Raw genomic sequence first — 14553 nt, 5'->3', positions numbered from 1 at the left:
CTTTAAGGGAAGCCCTGCCCTACCTTTCCCACCGTCTCCCTCCCCGCAGCCGTACCTGCATTTTAAAAGCGCCCTGTAGCCCTGGGATTGGCGGAGGCCGCGTCCTCCGGGCGCAGAAACTTGAACGGCCAAGAGGGGAGGGTTGGCAGCCAGGCGGGTGGACTGTACCATCTCCGTGGCGTCCCCCGCGTGCGCCCCGCCCCTCCCACACACCCCCGGAGAGGTCCAATCAGACGGGCTGGGGGGGCGGGACCGCGTCTAGAGCGCGCCTCTGGCAAGGCGCCGGGCGGGCGGGCGCACGGCGTAGGGGAGGACGTGGGGGGCCTGCCGCCCCTCCGCCCACCCTCTCTTTTCCTCGGAGGCGGGGCCCGACCGCGGCGCCCCGCCCCTCCCCGCCCGGAGTGGGCGGGGCGGCTGGGGCTCCGGAGCTGGGCCGGGGGCGGGCCTCCGCCTGCTTTGCCTGAGCCCGAGGAGCGCCCGGCACGGCGGCCGCCGACGCAGCGGTGGTAGCAGCTCGCCGAGCCTTGGGACGCGCGGGTTCTCGGGCGGCCCGGGCAGGCGCTACGTGAGGACGCGCGAGGCGGCGCAGGGCCAGCCGCACGCGCCCCCGGCCGCCCCCCGCCCGCGCACGGACCGGCCCAGCGCAGCCCCGGCACGGGGAGCGCCGGCCGGGCGAGGGCACGGGCGATGCCGTGGTGACGGCCCCGCCATGGCGAAGCCCCCGGCGGCGGCGGCGGCGGCGGCGGCGGCGGCGGCGTCGGAGGAGCTGAGCCAGGTGCCGGACGAGGAGCTGCTGCGCTGGAGCAAGGAGGAGCTGGCGCGGCGGCTGCGGCGCGCGGAGGGCGAGAAGGTGGGCCTCATGCTTGAGCACGGCGGCCTGATGCGCGACGTGAACCGGCGGCTGCAGCAGCACCTGCTGGAGATCCGCGGCCTCAAGGACGTGAACCAGCGGCTGCAGGACGACAACCAGGAGCTGCGCGAGCTCTGCTGTTTCCTCGACGACGACCGGCAGAAGGGGCGCAAGCTGGCGCGCGAGTGGCAGCGCTTCGGGCGCCACGCGGCCGGTGCCGTGTGGCACGAGGTGGCCCGCTCGCAGCAGAAGCTGCGCGAGCTCGAGGCGCGCCAGGAGGCCCTACTGCGCGAGAACCTAGAGCTCAAGGAGCTGGTGCTGCTGCTGGACGAGGAGCGCGCGGCGTTGGCGGGCGGCCCTGGCGGCGCGGGCGGCGGCGGCGGCGGCGCGGGCTCCCGCAGCTCCATCGACAGCCAGGCCAGCCTGAGCGGGCCGCTGGCGGGAGGCGCGGCGGGCGCGGGCACCCGCGACGTGGGCGATGGCAGCAGCACCTCGAGCGCCGGCAGCGGCGGCAGCCCAGACCACCACCACCATGTCCCGCCCCCGCTGCTGCCCCCAGGGCCGCACAAGGCCCCCGACGGCAAGGCGGTCGCCACGCGTAGGTCCCTGGACGACCTGTCGGCGCCGCCACACCACCGAAGCATCCCCAACGGTCTGCACGGTAAGGACGGCACCGGCCGGCAGCGCGGGTCTCGGGCCCAGAGCCCCTTCCCCCGCGCGCGGCGGCCCCCACTTTAGCCCCCTCCCCCCCCAGCTGGCATCGACTCTGGGCAGGGAGATCCCGAGCCCATCCGCAGTGGGGTTTTGAGCGGTGATTTTCTGGTGAAGTGATGCAGGCGTGTCCCTGCCCCACTCCAGAATCCGCAGCGGGCCGGGACCGCCAGATCCCAGAAAAGTTTCTCTCCTGCGAAGTTATCGGTATCAGAGTTTGGCACTGTAGGGCTGGTTAGAGATGCCGAATCTGTGCCTGGAAGCCCTTGTCCTAGAGTGGGAAGTTTTTATTGGGAAAAAAAGAAGGGCCTTTCTTAGCGGAAGTAAAATTTTCCCTCTTAATTTGGAGCAACAGGCAGCCCCAAACCTGAGCAGGTTCACCTGTGCGCTGGGGCTGGAATTCCACCTGGGCTTCTTGGCGCTGCCTGCGGCTGGGAGGGAGCACAGGCAGCCGGGCCAGCGTCCTGGGAGCTAAGAACCTTCCTGGTTTGCTATTAGTCCTGCACTTTCTCAGCTGAGGCTCTCAGACGTTCCAGAGGAATATGGGCTTGGAATGGATCCTGGCTTTTCCCACCCGCCTGCCTCAGTTTCCTTATCTATAGAATGGAGCCGATAATCCCCACCTCCTGGATTTGAGGTGGAGATAAAAGCCTCTGCGGGATTTGTGAAACTGTTGGTCACCTTGCAGGAAGTGGCACGGTTGGTGGCTGGCGTCCTGGGTGTGGGCGGGAGGACCTTTGGCCTCAGGAAAGCTCAGCTACTGTCTTCCACACCCTTGTGACTGTTGGGCCCAGGGCAGAGGGCTCTGTAGGAGCAGAGCAGGCCCCCCCACTTCCCAGCCCTCTGATCAGTGGCTCCCCCTCTTCCCTCACACCGCTGCCGCCGCCTCACTCCTGCATCCCTGTCCTTCTACATTTTTGGTGGCTTGGCTCCTACTTGTGGTGGCAGTTGCTGCCGCCTAAACTATTTGCCTGAAGGTGGAGATTAAACAGCCCTTTCTGGTTCCCTTTAAAGGCTTTCCTAATTGGTAGAAAATGTATCTAGGCCTCAAATGAGAGTGACAGCCTGCGGGTGGGGATGGGGACGGGGTCCTCTCTCTTTGGGTTGGTGGCCAAGTGGCCTCTGCAGGTGCCTTGGGGTGGGGGCTGGGGTGGGACCTGGCCCTGGAGGGGATGTGTGTTGCTAGTCCAACAGAGTTTTTCATTTATTTACCTTCCCAGCCCCTGAGTTCAGGGCAGGACTGGGCTTCTAGGGATATTTTGTTACTGATTAGCAATCTAAGGCTACAACTTGGGTTTCTCTTTGTAACCCTGTATCCACCACCCCTCCCACCGCAGGCTCCTTAAGGCCAGTGGGAGTAGCTCAAAGTTGGGCTGTTTAATTCCTTAGGGTGGCACCTTCTGGGAGGTGCGGAGTCCCGGTCCCACCCTCTGTGGCCTCACCTTCTGGGAGGCCTTGGGAGGCTCGGATTTCTGGGCCTCGGTTTCCCCAAGTGCAGTGTGGAGCAGGATATGGCTCCAGTCCCGTCTGTGGCTGGGAAATGAAATGTTTCTGGTTTTCAGCTGCGTCATCAGTGACACTTGGCGAGAGTGATTCTCTGCAGGGCACTGAAGTGCTGGAATGTCAGAGCCTATTTGCAGAGAAGTTCAGTCATGTTTTGGACAAGGAGACGCAGCCCCTGCCTGGCTCAGGATTTCACTGCTGCAGTGAACCGTTCCACCTGAGCTTTCTTGCCCCATTGGGGGTGGGGGACAGGGTGGAGTTGCAGAGTTTTCCTGCAGAATCCATGCTCCCCCAAAGCCCAGGCACCCTTGGAACCAGACTGCTGCAGGTTTTGTGGTGGCAAAGCTTTGTGTTTGGGGTGAAATAAAAATTGGGCCTTATTATCACAAATCTCAGTTGTAGGTGGGGTTGTTGTCGTTTAGTTTCTTGAAAGTCTAACATGGCCTTGAGATGTTCTCACAGTAATAAGGGTGGGGTGCATGGAAGCGAGGAAAGGCCTTTCTCTTAGAAACCCCCTTTCTGGACTTGAACCTGTGGTTTTCAGGTGAGTGGTGCCGGAGCTGGAGATGAGAATGATGCCACATCTCAGGCGGGGTGGTGGCGAAAGTGGAGTCAGACACCAGGCTTGCGTCTGGGATCCTCGCTCTCTGCTCACTCTCACAAGAACCCTAGCAGGCAGTGCCATCCCCACTTGACACTGAGGTTCTGAGCATTTCCCAGGAGAGCAGCTGAGATTGAACGGTCTCAGTTCCAGGTGCCTGGGTGGTGCCCAGGGGTCCTCTGGTGCCCCAGCCTGGGGCTGGCTTGCATCTCCAGCCCGTTGTCATTCTGGCTGATAATTTTCATCAGCAGACACTGCTGACTCCTTATTTTTGATTCGCGACCCAGGCTTGCCCTCCTTCTCCCATGCTGGGAAGTGTCACTTCCTTATCCGTGACCACAGAGCAGATGGTTGATAACCCATTACCCAGAGGGCTCAGACTGTCTCGTGTTCAAATCTCCACTCTTTCCTCTCCTCTGGGGCAAGGTACTTAACTTCTTTGGTGGAGTGGGGGGCGAAACCCAGAGTGCCCCCTTCATCTCTGGGGGGTCGAGGGAGGTCAGGGTCAGCACACAGCCAGCCTCAGCAGTTGTGAGAATCCTTATTTATTTATTTATTTTGGTCTTTTTGCCTCTTCTTGGCCTGCTCCCGCGGCATATGGAGGTTCCCAGGCTAGGGGTCTAATCGGAGCTACAGCTGCTGGCCTACGCCACAGCCTCAGCAATGCAGGATCCGAGCCGCATCTGCGACCTACACCATAGCTCACGGCAATGCCGGATCCTCAACCTACTGAGCGAGGCCAGGGATCGAACCCGCAGCCTCATGGTTCCTAGTGGCTTCGTTAACCACTGTGCCACGACGGGAACTCTGAGAATCCTTATTTTTTCCAAGGATTCTCATGAAAGAAGATGGGGACCCCTTGGAGGTTTGCCAAGTCGACATCGGTTTGTTCTCTTTGAAACCATTGCTGTTTAGACAGACAGCTTGCTCGAATGTTTGCGACCAAGCCAGCATCTGACTGCACCTGCTGGCACCTGCCACCAGGCCTTTGGGGAACAGGGGCCCCGTGGTCCTCTCCCAGAAGCTGGAGGGTACCTGTAGCCCTGCCGGGTGCCCTAAAGGCCGTGAGTGGCTGTGCCGGGAGGTGGTGCATCTGTATTCTTGGCAGTCCCTGGTCGGGGCTGGGCCTGGTGGGCCTGTGAACGCTGCTGCAAATAGGCCTTTCTCCTGGGCATTTTTTTTTGGGGGGGGCTTTTCTCTTTTTGGGGCTGCACCCTAGGCACATGGAGGCTCCCAGGCTAGAGGTCGAATTGGAGCTGTAGCCACAGGCCTACACCACAGCCACAGCAATGCAGAATCCGAGCTGGGTCTATGACCTACACCATAGCTCATGGCAACGCTGGATCCCTGACCCACTGAGCAAGACCAGGGATCAAACCTGCGTCCTCATGGATACTAGTCAGATTCATTTCCGCTGCGCCACAACAGGAACTCCTGTTTTTGTTTTTGTTTTAAATAGAGGTCTGGGCTGGGCTGCCTAATGTCTGGACTAGGGGCTCCTTGCTCTGATCTGTGGGGCGGGGGGAGGCAGCTGAGGCGGGCAAACCCCAAACACCTGAAAGTCAGGTTTATCACTTTGAAAGGAATGATTTTCCAACAAAACTCTTCTCAACCATTTCTCCCCCCCCCGTGTGTCCCCTCTTCACCATCCTTGCCCCCATGTCCCCGTCCACATCCATCCCCGTCCCCCCCAACCGTGCCCCCCCCAAACCTACAGAGACCAGGCCCTCCAGCAGCCTTCGTGCTTTGGGCCCTGTTGACTTTGAAAAGTTTGGGTTTACATTGAAAATTTTGAGCTTTGCTAAATAAGATGGGTTTCTTCTCCTGTTTGTGTTTTTGTTGGTTTAACCGGAGGGAGCAAGGGAGGGTGGTCTGGGCCTTTTAAAAAAAAAAAAAAAAAAAAAAAGACAGAGCCTCTGGCCCAGAATAGGTCTTTTATGAGGGGCCTCCCAACTCGGCTGGCTCCAGGGCAGGACGCTAATAAGGCCAGCTTTTCCTAAAGCCAGCCAGGCCCTGGGGGCAAAGGTCAGTGAAGACAATGGGGCTCATGGGATAGCCCTTCCCCCTCCCTCCCCAACCTGGCCCTGACCTTGGGGTGCTGAGCTCCCAGGCCCCCATGCCCAAAGGGGGCTGGCACTGAGGAGCTCACAGGCTCAGGGTGTGGTGGTGGAGGCCAGGGTGGGCCCAGCACTTCGCAGTTGACCCCAGAGAGCTTCCAGTCTCAACTCCATTCTGTTCTGAGCTCCCAAAGAGCCCCATCTACCCCTCAGGGCCATCCCACCTGGCTCTGTCGGCCTGGGAGACTCCCTGCTGGAGGCCCTGTAAGCCGTGGAAGCCGAGGGGAGCTCCAGGTGCTAGGCGGGGCCCACCGACCCCTAGGTGGACCCAGGCAGGGTGGGGCCGGAGCTCAGGGGCAGCAGCTGTGTGGCACAGGTGTGGCACCTCTTCCCCAGCAGCCCTGCCCGCAGCCCCAACTGTGCCAACCCCTTTCCTGGATGAAGCCCCAGCTCTTGCAGCGGGCAAAGCCCAGGCGTCCGGGCCCGGGTCCCTCCTCGCTTCTGATTCCTTCAGTCCCTCGCCTCCCTGCCAGGACGGCTTCCCTCTGCCGTGGTGGCCCCATGAGGCCCCTCACCCGTGGCCTCAGCCCCTGAGTTCCTAGGACGCGAACTTGCTTTCCCGTCGTTCCCGGAGCAGCGCGATTAGCAAGGAAATCCGCTGTTGCTCATAATCTGTTTTTTGTACCCGGGGGATTTTCTGTGCCGGGCTCGCCAGCGTTGTCAGCACAAGGACTTGGGAGCCTGGGACTCTGGCTGACTTGTGGGACCTCTGGGCCTCCGTTTACTCATCTGCAGAGTGGGGGCCATTACCCCCTTGGGGTGAGGGCGGCAGGTGCGTGGTGATGGGTGTAAACTGTGCAGCTGAGCTGTTTCCTGACCCGCCGACCGCGGTCCTCCCGCCCCCCCCAGCTGGAGTGCCGGGTGCTGGGTGCTGAGGCAGGGTCTCCTGCTGGTTAGGGCTCCAGCGCCAGGTCTCAGAGATGGGGCTGAATCGTGGCCTTGCCACCTGCTCTGGGAGGTGGCCACTCACTGAACCTCTAAGCCTCAGTTTCCTCATCTGTGTCCTGAGGATGCTACTGATCTGGTCCTAGAGCTGGGCCTTAAAAGGGTGGGTTCAGTGACTCTCTGCTGTCACCTGGACCTTGCAGACTCACCTCCTCGGGTGGGGCTGGAGGACCCTTCTTCTTCCCACCGCAGCCATGCCAGAGCCCAATGAGTCTTTGTCTATTTGAACGGAAGTGGGGCCTCGTTCCAGCAGCAGCAGAAGGTTTCTGGGGGTTGGGGTGCTGTCTGGACCACAGGTGCTGAGAACCCAGGCCGGCGAGGTGTTTTCATGACAGGTGGGGAGCTGCAAAGGCATGGGGTCTGGAAGCCTCCTCATGTGAATAGAAAGGACCAGAATGTTGAGCAGGATTAAAAAAAAAAAAAGCTTTGGAGCTGGAGAGCTGCTGACTAGGCCGGGAAGACTGTCAGCCCAGTGGGGTTAGTGTCTGTGCAGCCCCCCAGGGCGAAGCCCCAGAGTTCCAGTGATTCAGTCTTCAGGCCCCACAGACGGGAGTGGTCCAGGCAGATGGAGTTGCCTCTGGAGGTGGGGAGCTCCCCGTTCGGGGAGGTGTGCAAGCACAGGGCATTCCTGAACCGCGATCAGACACTGAGGCAGCCTGGGAATCTGATTGTATGAGTAGGGAGGCCATTGGGCGGGGCTGGGTTGTTCAGAGAGTTTCCCCTTCAAGCCGGAAGGAAAACAATAGCAGACTTTATTGAGTGCTTACTCACCGAGTGCCACGCACGGTGATTCACGTGGCCTGGCTTGGGGAGCGGCATCTCTGGAGCATCAACCTGGGGTCCCTGGTGATGCGGGCTGGGCTGGGGGCAGCAGGGAGGGAGCTAGGGGCCTCCAGGGTGGCCATAGCAGTGGCCGTGGCCACAGGAGGACCCTCCTCTGCGGGCTCTCAGATCATGCGGGTCTGCCCCAAAGCCCTGCCTCCCAGCGTTTATCTGCCTCCTTGTGACCTCTGACCTTTGGGGTCCGGAGGTCAGTGCTGAGCTGGGGGTGGGGGCTCAGGTAGAGCAGCACCTGTGTGCCACACGCTCTCTGCGGCCTTGGTCTGTACCTACCCACAGACTAGTTGCACCTGTGGTTGCTCTGCCCACGCCTACAAGCTGGGTGCCCTGGGGTCAGTGCCCCGGATCTGAGCAGGGAGCGCTCTGGGATTCTGGAGCCTGGAAGGAGGCCGTTCCCATCTCCCTGGGGCGAGGTGATGAAGGGACCTCAGCAGTTTCCCCAAAGCCTTGGTGACAGAGGAGCAAACTTGTCTGCTAAAGCAACATGATGCTCCTTTGATCATGAACAGGCAGGAACGGTCCCCCCTCTTCCCAGGCACCCAGAGCCAGTCAGTGTCACATGTTCCCCTCTTGCTGTCTTCTGCTGCCACAAGCCAGTGGGAGCAGGTGCAGTATTATAGGGCAGGTCCGGAGCTGGGTGAGTCCCCTGGTGACGGATGTCAGCCCGCTCTTGAAAGTCATGGTCAGGCTTCACTCTCTGGGGAGCAGGGCAGAAGGAGCAAGAGTTTTATTGATTCATCTGTAAATGTTCTTGGGATCACCCTGTGTATGATATTTAAACAGAGATGCGGAAGAGTTCCCTGGTGGCCTACTGGTAAAGGACCAGTTGTCATCGCTGCGGCTCAGGTTACTTCCCTGGGCATGGGTTTGATCTCTGGCTTGGGCGCTTCCACATGCTGTGGGCATAGCCAACAAACCATCCCACCCAGAGGCGTGGAGTGTCCCTTAACCAAAGCAGAGGCCGGGGCCCTGGGGAGTCGGCGAGGGTCTGTTTCCCTTTCCTCCTTCCTACTTCCCCACGGGCCAGAAGCCTTGGTCATTTGTTACTTCCTGAGTTCCCAGATGGGCTCTCCCCTCCTCTGGGGCAGCGCGGGGTGCATCTCAGAATCAGCGTGTGTGCTGACGGCAGGCTCTTGCTTCCCTGGCTCTGGAAACGCAGTCAAGTGCACAGGGCATCTGTGACTGATGGTATCTTGGAGTGGAGGAAATGCCATGGCTGGGAAAGCCGGAAACCCCAGAGCAAACTGCGCAGAGCCCTCAAGGCCTTCGGAGGAGACCCCGGAGGGAAGGGGACTCACCCCAGCTTTGGCCGCACTGGTGCTGAGATCCACGGGGATTCCTGATTCTGCTGAGGAAACAGGCAGTGAGACAGGTGGCATCAGGCCATGTGCGGGTGGGGATGGGGCTGTCTACATGATGCTGGAGCCTGTGCCCGCCTGTGCCCCCCTTCTCCCTGTGGACTCTTCCTCATGCCCTGTCAGTCTCAAAGGTGCCCTTGCCCTGTACCTGCACCCCCTGCCCCCGAAGTCCCTGGGCCGGGCTTTGCCAGCTGTGAGTGGTCCCTGCTGTGACCTCCAGCCTTCTTCTGCAGTTGTCCGGTAGGGGTGCTCAGAAAGCGCACCCCCAGCTCCCCCCTTAGTAAATACACAGGGGAGTCAGCTACTGGGCCGGAGAGGGGCCCCCTCAGCTGGGGCTTCGTTCCCCACCTCTGGAGCTTTGGGGGCATGGTTGTGTCCCCAGGGCTGTTCTGTGGATTAGGCAACACAGATGGAACCAGCAGCTTCAGCCTGCTCGTGACCTGACCTTGGGCAAGTGCCTTCTCGCTGGGCTCTCGCGTGCCCAGCTGTAAAATGAGAGGCTTGGCTGGGCTGTGCCGAGGGTGCCAGAGACCCCGGCATCCACTGGCCCTGTTCCTGCAACCGGCAGAGCTGCAGAGAAAGAGTCCCCTGCCCTGCCCATCCTGCCTCTCCACGTCACCTGTGTGGTTCCGTCTCTTGCCTGGTGTCTGGTCCTCAGCGTGGGGGAGGCGTGGGCTGCCGTGACACACAGGCACTGCTGGGTCCAGCGCTTGCTGAGGCTGAGAACCCTGCCTGGCCAGCCTGGCCCCGTGGAGGGTGGTGGTGAGAGCCCCGGTGGAATTACCTGCCTCTGCCACCTGATCGCCTTCTGCAGGGCTGGGTAACAGGTTTGGTGCTGGAGGAGCCCTGGGCTCTGGTTCCCTGCTGTGGGGTTGCCTGGAGCAAGGCCGCCTGTTCTGGACTTTTGCCATTTGCTGTCCTGTCTCTCCCCAGGTCCGTAGCGTTCCCCAGGGCAGCGGCCACTTTTCCTGGCACATGGCGGGCCCTCTCTGAATGTTGGGGTGGTGAATGGCAGCCTGGAGGCCCTGGGTGGGGTCTCCTTGGTTTAAGTCTGACAGTTGTCATGCCACTTTGGCCACCAACCTTTCTTTCTTCTCTCCTTTCTTTCTTTTTTCTCTCTCTCTTTGCCTCTCTCGCTCTTTCTTTTTTCCTCCCTCTTTCTTTCACCACACCTGCTGCATATGGAGGTTCTCAGGCTAGGGGTTGAATGGGAGCTACAGCTGCTGGGACACACCACAGCCACAGTATCGCCAGATCCTTAGCCCTTTGAGTGAGGCCAGGGATTGAACCAGAATCCTCATGGATCCTAGTTAGGTTCCTTAACCGCTAAGCCACGACGGGAACTCCCAACCTTTCTTACTTCATTTGTTCCATTTGGCTCCAAATGGCCTTCAGCTTCTTAAAAAAAAGAGTCAGATCTCCCCCCACCCCCAAGAGGGTGACTTGTCTATCCCGCTGCCTCTCCATTTCTGGTTTCCTCTTAACTAAAAAATATATGTTTTTTGCTTTTTTTTTTTTTTTTTGGCCATCCCATGGCCCATGGAATTCCTGGGCTAGGGATCACTTCTGAGCCACAGCTGTGACCTATTGCTGCACCTGCGACAATGCCGGATCCCCAGCCCACCGTACTGGGCATATCCCGGTGCTCCAGAGACACAGCGTTGCGTCACAGCGGGAACTCATGCATTTGCTTTTAGCACTGGTTCCTCACCATGGTTGCACGTTGTATATCAGCTTGGGGAACTTTAAGAAATGCCAGCACTTGGACCAGCCACAAGGGATGGGCCCCGTTGGTCCTGGAGGCTGCAGTGACTCCCTGAGGGTCCTGCCACAGCCGTGGCCGCTGCGGGAAGCCCTGGGAGGGAAGCTGCTGAGCCCGCGGGCTGCCCAAGCTGGAGATGCCCATCCGTAGGTCAGCCCGAGGCAAGGCCACCCCACGCTGGGACATCTCGGGGCCTGGTGTCAGTTCGTGTTAGCCGTGAGGGAGAAACAGGCCCATGGGTATTGTCTCTCTGCCGACATTTGCCGCGTGGATGCCCAGGGAGCTGGCTTTGGTTTGCCGGGCGGGGCCGCCAGGCAGCGGTGGAAAGCTGGGTTTGAACCCATTCCCTGAACACCTGCCCCAGCTCTGGACACACCCTGCTTGCTCCCCCACTCCCTGTCCTGAGAGCGAGAGCAGATCCCCAGGCATCTGCGAGGCGGTGCTACCTTTGCCACCCTCGTCGTGTCGCGGGAGGCTGGGCCACTGTAGATGGGGCGGGGACCTTTTTAGGCTGCAGTCTAGGGGACAAATGCAGGCAGGGCCGATGGCACCCAGACCCAGGCAGCTAGGGAGAAGAGGCGACCCATTTCCAAAAATAGCCCATCCGCTGTCAGGGGGGCATCTCTTTGTCTTCCCGAATGTGTCTCTCCATCGGCTCCGGGTTGTAAGGCAAGAGGGAGGCACTCTTGTCCTGAAATCGGAGGCTCCGGGCCCCCCCCCCACCCCGCCTCCCCCGCCCCCCACAAGGGCCTGATTGTGTGACCGCCCTGAATGCGCCCGCCTGTCACGGGCACCGGCTCCTCTCCCTAATGAGCTCGCTCTGGGAGTGGCCCTTTGTGGCGGGTTCCGGCCACGCTGCCCGTGCCAGGGCTCTCCGAAGGCTCGATTTCCCGGCCGCCTCGCATCTCTCCCAGCTGATGGGACAATGGGAGGCGCCCGCCCTGCCCTGTCTCCCTTTTTCTGTATTTTCTGGAATGTGCACACAGCACTTTGATATGGAGCAGAAAAGGCAACAGCGAGGTTCTCCCACTTTCAGCGCCTCCTGTCCCGGCCCGGGTTGCGGGGGGGCCTCCCTGCTCGCACCCTCTTCCCGGTCCCTCCTGGGGGACCTCTCTCCACCATTGTCTCCCTCCTCTTGTTCCTTTTGGGTCTCTCCTGGCTCCTTCCCCTGCAGACAGGCTCATGTTTCTCGTCCAAAGCAACAAACAAAATCTCCCCTCGGTCTTCCTGGCCTGGGCCCCCTCCCTTCCCCACCCAGTTTGGCCAGTGGCCTCTGCTCACCCTGACCTCTGGGTGGTGTTTGATGCCCACGCTGGGCTTGTCGTCTTAGGGCAGGATGCTGGTCCCCTCCCACCCCCCTGACAGCAGCGTCTCTTCTGTCTCCCGTCTCTGGCATCACTCCCTGCTTGGCCCCCAGTCTTTCTCTACCTCTCCCTCCTGACCTGGAGGCCCAGCTGCCCAGTGTCCTAGTGGTCACCATCCTGTTGACTCTTGAGTTTGGGCCCCTTCATCTCGCCGACACTCCTGTACCCTCTGCCTAATGGGTGGTGACCCCACTTCGGGGTTTCCTGCTCTAGCCCTGGGCTGCCCACTAGCTACAAGTGGCTGTTTCAGTTCAATTTTTTTTTTTTTTTTTTTTTTTGGTCTTTTTAGGGCCGTACCCATGGCATATGGAGGTTCCCAGGGTAGGGGTCCAATCGGAGTTACAGCCGCTGGCCTGCACCACAGCCACAGAAACTCGGGATCTAAGCCATGTCTGCAACCTACACCACAGCTCACAGCAACGCTGGATCCTTAACCCATGAGCAAGGCCAGGGATCAAACCTGCATCCTCATGGATGCTAGTCGGATTCGTTTCTGCTGAGCCATGATGGGAATTTCTGTTTCAGTTCAATTTAATCAGTTTCTGAGCTGCACGTAGCCCCCTTCCTTGCAAGTGTTTCACATCGTGTTGATAATGCCAAAAAAAAACCAAACAAAAACAAACAAAAACATCTCCATGATTCCGGAGAGATCTGAGCCACACTGATCAGGATACCCCCTCAGTGGGCCATGCCCAGCACAGAGGGAGCTCCGTGTCTGAGCATGGTGTCATGGGCTCGGTCCCTCCCTGCCAGGCTCCACGACCCCAGGATCCGCTCGCCTGCTCGCTCGGCAGGCCCTTGGGCTGCCTCCTATCTCCTGCGCCTCTGCAATCCCAGCCTTCCTGTGAGGCTTAGGTCACAGCAGGAGTGACCAGCAGCCTCGAACTCGGTGTCTGCAGGAGTCTCGAACCAGGCTTGCGGCAGTTGCCCTGCAGCCATGGATGCCACTTCCGCCGGTGGCCTCGTGGTGGGTCCACATGTCCGTGTAGAAAACCCAGGACCCAGAGGCCGCAGGGCTCTGACGGCCCCAGAAGTCCCCCCTGCCCCCGCAGAGCCCAGCCCTGCTCCTTATCCTCAGAATGAGGCCGAGAGGCCTGCAGGTGCAGGAAACAAAGAAAGTGGCCTTTCAGAAGGGAGGTAGGGTTGCGGGGAATGGACACAGGGCCTCCCCCCCTCCCCCCGCTTCCTACCTCCCCTCCACGTGGGACGCATCCCGAGCACGGTCCCCCTCCTGCCCTCCGTGTCGTGGGTTCTGCATGGCGGTGGCTGTGATGGGCAGTGGGCCTTTCTTGCCGTCTCGGGGTTAAATGTGCGGCCTGGGTCCAGCTGCGGCCGGTGCGCCAGCAGGTCCCTGGCGGATGAAGCCATTACGCACCACACCTGGGGCTCTGGCCCTGGGCTTGGCCCTGCTGATTGCTGCCCCTCCTTGTGCCCTTGGCCTTGAGCCCACTGGGGGGCGAGGGGAGGGTGTTGAGTGGGGGGATATCAGGGCCACTGTTGAGATCCCAGTGGGACGGCTCCCTCATGCCCCCTCCCCCACCCCTGCAAGGGCCTAATGTTCAGGCTTCGCTGACCTTGGGGGGCCAGGAAGGTCCCAGGAGAGCCCCTCGTAAGTCTTCTTACCCTAGACATGCTGTAGATGGTGGTAGGAGCCTTGGTGGGCTGGGGGATCTTTGATGTCAGCTCCCTGGCACCCCCACAACCTGCTGGGTCCCCCATTCTCCTGCCGCTCCGCCTCCTCTCCTGAGGGCATTTCCTGGCCCGTGGGAGCAGGTTTCCCATGCGCCCACCTGCACCCCCGCTGCAGCCTCCCGCCTGCCCTGGGGATGCTCCCTGCCTCCCGCCCTGGAGGGTGGGTCCCCAGCCTGGTGCTGTTTCATCTCGCCCCTCCCCTGCATGGTCTTCTATCCCTGGGCACCACGTTAAGACGTATTCCCCCAGTGCCTGCCTGGCTGTGGGACGTGATAGGCTCCCAGGTGCGTGGGGCCGAACGTCGTGGGTGACGCTGGATGAAAAGACCCCTTGTTTCTGGTGCAACCTGAACTCTTGAGCAGGAAAGTGGCTGTGGGCGAGTGGCCGCCCCCTGAGTCTGCCCTCTGAAAATGGGGCACTGCCAGGGGTCCTGGGACCTCCTGGCCTGGGGCTTAATGTGGGGGGTTGTGACAGGGGAGAGACCCCTGGGCCAGCTCAGCCTCCTCTGGCCGTTCGGCAGTCCCTGCTGCCTTCAAGGCCAGCCGTGCCCTGTGCTGGGCAGACTGTCAGTGGACACAGGCTCAGTGGACCTGTGTGGGCATGACCGGCTTTGGGGAACCCTGGACCCCCAACGTGACCGTGCACAATTCCTCCCCTCCCCTCCTCGCTCCTTTCCTACCACACCTGCGGCATATGGAAGTTCCCAGGCTCGGGATCAAATGAGAACTACAGCTGCTGGAGTTCCCATCGCTGTGCAGTGGTTAGTGAATCTGACTGGGAACCATGAGGTTGCGGGTTCGATCCCTGAAT

At 60.6% G+C, this 14553-nt stretch overlaps 1 protein-coding gene across 2 annotated transcripts in view; it reads left to right on the top strand.

Moving 5' to 3' along the window:
- Positions 619 to 14553, top strand: part of CCDC85C (coiled-coil domain containing 85C) — an 82922-nt gene continuing 68987 nt past the window's right edge. The window contains exon 1 of one of the 2 annotated variants that reach the window (XM_021099688.1): positions 619 to 1511. In XM_021099688.1, coding sequence (XP_020955347.1) covers positions 710 to 1511 — 802 coding nt within the window. In that variant the 5' untranslated portion in view covers positions 619 to 709. The remainder of the gene's footprint in view (positions 1512 to 14553) is intronic. The other variant, XM_021099687.1, reaches the window with a different exon arrangement.

Source organism: Sus scrofa, chromosome 7 (assembly GCF_000003025.6).
Source record: "Sus scrofa isolate TJ Tabasco breed Duroc chromosome 7, Sscrofa11.1, whole genome shotgun sequence".
Taxonomy (NCBI): Eukaryota; Metazoa; Chordata; class Mammalia; order Artiodactyla; family Suidae; genus Sus; species Sus scrofa.
Note: the sequence above shows the minus strand (reverse complement) of the source record. Positions and strands in the feature narration are given on the sequence as shown.